We start from the raw sequence: 8,884 nt of genomic DNA on the forward strand, positions 1-8,884 counted from the left end.
CAAGATCATGCGTAGGATAGTTCTTTTCATGAATTCTTAACTGTCGCGACGCATAAGCAATTACTTTATTATTTTGCATGAGCACACCTCCTAAACCCATCAATGAAGCATCACAGTAAATTATAAACGGTTCCTCCGGATTTGGCAAAGTCAAAATCGGCGCCGACGTCAATCTCCTTTTTAATTCATTAAAACTCTCTTCGCACTGAACATCCCACACGAAAGCTTTACCTTTACAAGTTATTTTAGTTAACGGAAATGCTAACTTAGAAAATCCTTCAATAAACCTTCTATAATATCCAGCTAATCCCAAAAAGCTTCTAATCTCGGTAGCCGACTTAGGAGTCTCCCATTGCAATACAGCTTCTACCTTGGAAGGATCTACAGCAATACCTTTTCCTGAAATTACATGGCCGAGAAAACTGACTTCTCTTAACCAAAACTCGCACTTGGACAGCTTCGCATACAATTTCTTATCTTTCAAAACATCCAACACTAATCTCAAATGTTCCTTGTGCTCTTCTTCGGACTTAGAGTAAATCAAAATATCATCAATAAATACTACCACAAAATGGTCCAGATAAGTATGGAAAATACGATTCATGTATTCCATAAATACTCCCGGCGCATTAGTCACACCGAAAGGCATCACAGAATACTCATAATGTCCATACCGAGTTCTGAACGCTGTCTTCTGGATGTCTTCATCTTTCACTTCGATCTGGTGATAGCCCGATCTCAAATCAATTTTACTGAACACACAGGCACCCACTAATTGATCCATCAAATCATCTATTCTTGGTAGTGGATACTTATTCTTGATCGTTACTTTATTCAATTGTCTATAATCAATACAAAGTCTCATACTACCATCTTTCTTCTTTACTAGCAACACTGGAGCTCCCCACGGTGACACACTTGGTCTTATAAACTTCTTCTCAAGTAAGTCTTCCAATTTCTTCTTTAATTCATACAATTCAGATGCCGACATTCTATACGGTGCCATCGAAACAGGCCTAGTACCAGGTACCAGATCAATAGTAAATTTAACTTCCCTCTCTAGCGGCACACTAGGAATTTCATCAGGAAAAACTTCAGGGAATTCTTTCACCACTAACAGTTCCTCAATCTTAGCTTTACTCTCAACCGACAACGTCGCCATCAAAGAAAACATCTGAGCTCCCTCTTTCATCAATTTTCGCAATTCTCTGAAAGGTAATAAGTCAACTCCTTCCTCTTCAGGAGTGGAAAACCTCACCGACTTATGATGACAATTTATATAAACATAATTATACTCTAACCAGTTCATACCAAGAATTACATCCATGCCATCCAACGGCAAACATATTAAATCAACATAGAAATCTTTATCGAAGATCGACAAAGGACATTTTAAACATACCAAAGAAGTAGTTATTGATCCCTTAGCTGGGGTCTCAACAATCAATTCCCCATCCAAAGCGGACAATTTTAAACCCAGTCTTCGAGCACAGTTAGCAGAAATAAAACAGTGTGTAGCACCGGTATCAATAATAGTAATTAAAGGAGTACCATTTATGAAACATGTACCTCGGATAAGTCTGTCCTCACTGGAGGTTTGAGTTCCGGTCAATGCGAACACCTTTCCAGTTTGAGATTTCTTTGGCTTCTGACACTGACTTCCAATATGCCCTTCTTCGCCACAATTAAAACAAATCATTTCCTTGTGCTTGCAATCAGCTATTGCATGGCCAGTCTTACCACAGCGAAAACACCTCTTTACTTCAGCAGTGCATACATTACTCTTATGACCAGCCTGACCACATTTGAAGCAAACTATACCAGCAGGAGCACCTCCCCTACTAGTCCTCTGAGCCGGAGCAGCTCCTTGTTTCCCTTTTCCCACTGGAGCATCATACGGCTTGCCACGGTTTTGATGTTGCTTGCCCCTGCGGTCACTGACAATCTTGTAATGAGCATTATTGTCTTCTTCAAATATCCTGCAGCTATCAACCAATTCAGTAAAAATGCGTATCTTCTGATACCCAACAGCCTTCTTAATTTCAGAGCGCAGTCCGTTTTCAAACTTGATGCACTTTGAAAATTCAGCACCAGCACCAGTGTAATGAGGATAAAATTTGGACAACTCCACAAATTTTGCAGCATAATCAGTGACAGACATGTTTCCTTGCTTCAGCTCAAGGAACTCAATTTCTTTCTTACCACGGACATCTTCCGGATAATACTTTCTCATGAATTCCCTACGGAATACATCCCAAGTAATGACTTCACCTGCCACGGTCAACCTCTCGTGAGTCTCTAGCCACCAGTCATCAGCTTCGACTGCTAGCATGTGAGTACCATACCGAACCTTCTGAGCTGGAGTGCAATCCATAACACGGAAGATTCTCTCGATCTCTTTCAACCATCCCAAGGCTGCATCTGGATCATGCTTCCCTTTAAACACCGGCGGATTCTCTCTTTGAAAAGTCGCCAAGCTACGTGATCCAGCATCTCCACCAGCATTTGCCAAGTTCTGCACAGCTTGTGCCATCGCTTGCATTGCGGCAGCCATTGCAGCGTCATTCCTTCCAGCCATTTCAACTTACCACTACAACACAACTTAAAGGTTAGATTAGTAACAATACCCAATTGTTAGACAGTAACGACACGACAACTGGCCGGACAAACCAACCAGGCTCTGATACCACTAATGTAACACCCCATTTTCTACCCACGAGTTATAACAACAAAATCAGAGTCGTAAAATTTTCTATAAATGGAATATTACATGTTCAACTTTAAACAATTCCCACTTTAAGGAATCATAACAATACGTAACACTTTTCTTAATTCGACAAAATAATGTCATTCACTCAAATAATTCAACTTCATAAAATCTTACGCAGCGGATTCATAAAAAAAATTCTTATCATCTTTAAGCAACATAAATACGACTTAACTTAAAGAGTAAACAACTATAATCCTTCAAACAATTTAAATTTTAGTAACAATTAAAAGATCCACAAAGCAGACACGCGACAATCCCCCCGAGTGCTACGTATCAGAGCGACTGCCCACTGACCCGACTAACGGTAACCGGCTACTTCTCAGGATTACCTGCACGTTGTCACATAAGGACAACATTCAACAGAATGGGTGAGTTACAATAATCATAACCAGTATATGAAAAACAATACAGTAATTAAGAATCGTACACAAACACCACTTCTCAATTAAATTAAATACCCATACAATGAAACAACGAAAATGCAACTCTAATGAGACTCGACTCGTCATGCATGTGGTACCATTCGGAGTAAAACTCCCAACTTAAAATTTGCCGATTTAACGAGGCATCAAGGCTTAAGCCTTCAACTTTCAACTTTTGCCAATCCAGGCCAACGTGGTGTGAGCAAAGCTCCGACTTAATGCATATGAATTTACATGACATACACGACTTTAAAATTCCGACAACATAATAATCACAGCAACACAACAATGTTTCCAACATAATCAACTTATAATCAACTTTGGCTCACCAAGCTTACAACTCGGTATCTTTAACAACTTTCCGTACACGGAATAACTTAACAACTCAGTCATACTTGTATCGACATTCATAACATAAACCCAACAAAATTCCTCATCAAAATTAACTATAATATTACCCGACTCACCCCGACGAACTTCATTAAATTCTGAGCAATTCGATTTTTTTTCACTTTTCCAACATTGTTAACCGGTTAACGCCCTGGGTTAACCGGTTAACGCAACACAGAACACGCTTTCTGGCAAAACTCAACAGTGTTAACCGGTTAACGCCCTGGGTTAACCGGTTAACGCAAGCAGAACAGCAATTTTCACAACTCACAACAGTGTTAACCGGTTAACACCCTGGGTTAACCGGTTAACGCAAGACAGAAAGCTGTTCCTGCGCTAACACGAAGCAGAATGCAGAATTCTCCGCATTTTCCGCCGTTGGAGGACTTTCGGACCTCCGATTCCGATTCCGTAAAAAGCTATACGTTCGGAAATCACTACCCATCCAATTACAGATTCAATTACAGCTTTTACATAGTTTATTCATCACAATTTTTTTCAGCACTCATCATCCCAATTAGGGTCAATTCGACGGTTTATCACTACCCATTACATGTTAACCCATAATACCCATTAAACGACGATAAACCCCCTTACCTTATTATTTTGGATCGAAGGTTGCTCTAAGAATCGGATTCCGGAAGTTTTCTTCTCCTTCCCTCTCGTTCGTACCACAGTTCTCAATTTCCTCTTCTGCTAACTTCTCTCCACTACTGTTTTTTTTTTTTTTTTTCTATCCCTTCTTTTATTTTCTCTTTATTAAATTAACTAAATATCCTAATCTCTAATGGCCTAATATAACACCTCTCATTTTACTAAATAGCACACAATGATAAGCCCACTTACTCAAATAACACCACAATTATATTATTATTTCTTATAATAATTTCTACGACTTTCGACTAATTTCCGACTAACCACAATAATTACGTAAATATTAAAAATAACAAATAATTATTTTTGGGCGTTACAGTTAGCATATGTGAATAAGCAATGTTTTCCTAATTCTGATTGATCAAAATCTGAAGTGGTTCATCAGCATTTGAAGGCATCATACTCTGAAGGTTCAGACTTTGGTCTCAAGACTCAACTTTTGATGATAACTCAGACTCTGAAAGGTTGAAGGGATTTTTTTCAATACACTGTACCAAAAGCTGCTTTGTCTTATCAAAGCCCCGAATTTTTGGACAAAGTCAACTAGGGTTTCATTTTGCAAGGCTCAAGAAATAGAGATGTGACATCTTCCGTCTGTTCTACCTTTGGGTAGATACCTAGTAATTCGAAAGATGTTGAGAGCATTGCTATTATTCAGTGGATAAAGCTTCAGACCAGATGCTAGTCTCCAACGTCTCACTTGGCGTACTTCTTCACTAAGTTTGCTCATTATGTTCAAATCCTCCAACGAGTCTTTCTCAGACTCTATAAAAGGAAGCCGAAGACTTAAAGAAAGGTTACAACATCACAATGCATTTTGAAAGATCTTAAGCATAACTTTGAGTTATTATTTCTTGTAACTTTTATTGCCTAAAGATCTTAAGATTTCTTATCTTAGTCTAACTTAGAAATCTTAAGAGTTTGTTAAACCTTTGTGATTATTGCATAATTGTTATACTTTTGATTGTGTATCAAATTATAGTAGTTATCTTTTCTACTAAATTTTTGTTTAAAGTAGAGGAAGTCTCTTAGCTGCGCGCTTGAGCAAGGAAGTCTCTTGTCTAAGGACTCGAGCAATGACGTCTCTTTCTAGGTTGATCGAGCAAGGAAGTCTCTTGTCTAAGGACTTGAGCATAAGTCTCTTTCTAGGTTGATTGAGCATTGAAGTCTCTTGCAAGTGTGCGTGAGCAAATTATAACTTAGTTGGTTATAGTGAAAAGTTCTTGCTGAGGCAAGGGGACTTGACTACTCTCAGTTAAGGAGAGGAACCATGTTAATCTTTGTGTGTTGCTTGCATTTACTTCTGAATATTATATTTCCGATGTTGTGTTTGATTCAGATATCAGAGTCTTAACATTGTTTAGAATATGAACTTGTTGGTTCAAAAGTGAAACGATTTTAAGTATACACCATTCAACCCCCTTTTTCTTGGGTATTTTTCTCACCTTCATTCGAAAGATAAAAGCTTTTTCATAAGAGAGAAGAACCATCTTTGTGTTTGTCTTTAGTTCTCTTTTTAAAATTATATATGATCATTACATTCACTTTTCCTTACATATAACGTGGGGCTAGTTTGTGATATAATGAGGAGGAAGAAGGAACACGTAGTCATTATATTCATGCACTGAATATGTCATGGCTTTATATGTAATTATACTTATGCTTTAATATTGATGAATCTTTAATCTTAATTTTTTTTAGTCTTGCCACCTAAAACATGATTTCATGGTGTAACCTAACATCAAAAGGTGCTTGTCATTACTGAATTTACATGTCTCTAATATATTAATGGGAGAACCCTTAATACGATTTTTTTGCTTGTCTCTTAAGCTTTCGTTTCTTTTATTATTGTTTATTGAGTCTCCTTTTCAATTGCATATCTTTGAATCAAGTTTTGAATCAATTTAGTCTAGCATGTATAATTCAATTGTTTGTATTTGAATATGATCATTATGATTTTAAGTCAATTGCTTGATTTAATGAAACAAGAACCATATTTGAGGTTGATTCAAGTTATGTGGGAAGATAAATCTTAAACTACTTTGAAAAATTATAAAAAGTGAGATTTATTGTGTGTGCCTCGAGTCACTCATAATCTATGACTTGAATCAAATCAAACAGAGAAAAACAGGAAGATACTAGTGTATGTGACCCAAAACACAATTTACGCATGATTCTAATCATGCAACATTGTGACTCGAATCATAAGTTGTACATGAGTCGAATCACATATCACATGTTAGGCACTTCCTAGTTTGATTCGAATCACATATCACATGTTAAACACTTTCTAGTTTGATTCGAATCACACATCCTACATGACTCGAATCACAAATTGTTTCATATTTTCCTGTTTGGTTCTGACCAATTTGATTTGAATTAAGATTTATAAATGGCTCAAATCATAAACTTTCATGACTCAAATAACTACTTTAACTTAACTTGAATCATAGGAAATGAGCCATTTTTCTTTATGTTTATATTGTTCAACTCTACTTGCTAATTTGACTCAAATCAACAAATACTTTTGACTCGAATCTAACAACCATTTTCACCTATTTTTGGGCATAATCTCTACTACATATAAATTCCTTTTTGTTATTTGATTTTCATGAGGCACTTTCATAACCAACATTGTGACTGTGTGAGTTCAACAACCTCCAAAATTTTGAAAACTCAAAATCTCTTGCGAACATAATTTCTTTCATCTTTAACCTCTAGTTTATATTCGGGTATTGATCATGGAGATTTGTAACTGTTGAGGGAGAGGTGTCTTGAAACTAACATTTCTTGAAGGTTTTGTAAATATTTTCTAGAAGCTTGCAAGATGTAGTTGTTGTGACAAGTTCCACTGAAAAGAATGTGATTCTTCTCTCCATGTTGACCTTTGTAGTCTTGTGTGGAAGCCTACAGACATGATAAGAGTTCTTCTCAATCTTCACACAGTTCATTGCTCAAGAAATCAGTGGGATCAAAGGTGATTTCCACACACGAAGACTTGAGCAGATTGATGAAGTTGGAAGATTCAAGAAGCGAGAATCGAGTAAAGATTTTGCAGAGAGTTCAGCGTCAAAGTTGTATATAAGTCAAGATCCATATAGGAGATTTATTTTTCTCAGCATTATTGTGGATTAGTGATTGTATGAACTCGTTTATTCGGGTGTGATCTCTCTCTCTCTCTCTCTCTCTCTCTCTCTCTCTCTCTCTCTCTCTCTCTCTCTCTCTCTCTCTCTCTCTCTCTCTCTCTCTCTCTCTCTCTCTCTCTCTCTCTCTCTCTCTCTCTCTCTCTCTCTCTCTCTCTCTCTCTCTCTCTCTCTCTCTCTCTCTCTCTCTATATATTATATATATATATATATATATATATATATATATATTATATATATATATATATATATATATATATATATATATATATATATATATATATATGCATTTTAATTTTCGTAGGTTATTGCATGTTTAGGTGATCATTTTTTAGTGTAGGTTATCGTTAACTTTTATTGGTAGAGGTTTATTACATAAGTATAGGTTTTATTATAATTGGAATCTATATGTGTTTTAATTCTTATTAAAATCTGCAGATTAGTGGTGTTAGAATTTTGTAGCAATTGTGTTCGTGATTGACTTCCAGTTAAAACATAACGTTTTTATTTTCGCTTTAAGACTTTCGCATTTGAAAAAAAATTGAAATTTCTTTTGAAAATCGATCAATTTTAAAAAGGGTCTATTCACCACCTTCTAGACTGTTTATCTACTCAATATTCTTATCCAACAATAGGCTTCAAAACTGGTCCTTTGATCGGGTTTAAGACTTAAAAGGAATTTCTACAATTTAAATCACAAGCCACCAAATAAGAAATGCGGAATTTATAAGTATGTAAATGAGTTGTCAAACTTATATAGAGATGAAAATCAATTAAGATGAATGCGGTATTCTATTTCAGTAGGATGCTTCAGTATATGTTTGAAAACTTCATATTAAATTGAGCTTTTGAGTTGCCCCCGTGTTAAAAAATTATATGACCTACCCGAAAGATTATGTAATATATTTGAGTTGAGCTGTACCATTTTTTGTCCCCTTTACTCTTACTAAGGGTTAGTGATCAAAGATTCAAAACGTGGGAATGGATAAGGTAATTATTTGGATAAAGAAAATAAGACTTTTTCCTTGAAAATAATTTAGTGACTTCCACATGTTTGATTTTTTCGCCTCAACCCAATGATGGAAGATCACTTTTTCTTGTTTTGAAGCAAAGTGTAAAAGGGCCAACTGCACATGGATTTGTTCACTTTTTGGCTTATCTAAACGAGAAGCACTTGAATAAAATTGCACCAAGACACTAAGTAGCACAATGTTATTCATATCTCAAAGTGAAAGTTGGTAAATGATTGAGAGTAAATTGTGCTTGAAGTAAACAACATATAAATTAAATTTTGATAGAAGTTAGTGATTGCTTCAAAAGCTAAAAGGCCAAAAACGGGTAAAAATATTGGCAAAGATAAATACTTGTAAAGTGAAAAAATCGTAAGTAAATTGTTGAAATGAAATGTTTCAAAAAGTTGAAGATCATAGAATTTACCTAATATATTTGAGTTGTACCATTTTGTCCCTTATACTCTTATCATAGGTTAGTGATCAAAGATTCAA

The 8,884-nt window shown here is 35.9% G+C and overlaps 1 protein-coding gene across 1 annotated transcript; it reads right to left on the reverse strand.

Moving 5' to 3' along the window:
* Positions 1–943: 943 nt before the first annotated feature.
* On the reverse strand, positions 944–2,464 carry LOC127135391 (uncharacterized; the record flags this gene model as incomplete). The annotated part of the gene is made up of 2 exons (XM_051062119.1): positions 944–2,240; positions 2,307–2,464. Coding segments are annotated over 2 exons (1,455 nt in total), but the record flags the coding sequence as incomplete, so codon positions are not given.
* Positions 2,465–8,884: the final 6,420 nt, after the last annotated feature.

The sequence above is a fragment of the Lathyrus oleraceus genome, chromosome 4 (assembly GCF_024323335.1).
Source record: "Lathyrus oleraceus cultivar Zhongwan6 chromosome 4, CAAS_Psat_ZW6_1.0, whole genome shotgun sequence".
NCBI lineage: Eukaryota > Viridiplantae > Streptophyta > Magnoliopsida > Fabales > Fabaceae > Lathyrus > Lathyrus oleraceus.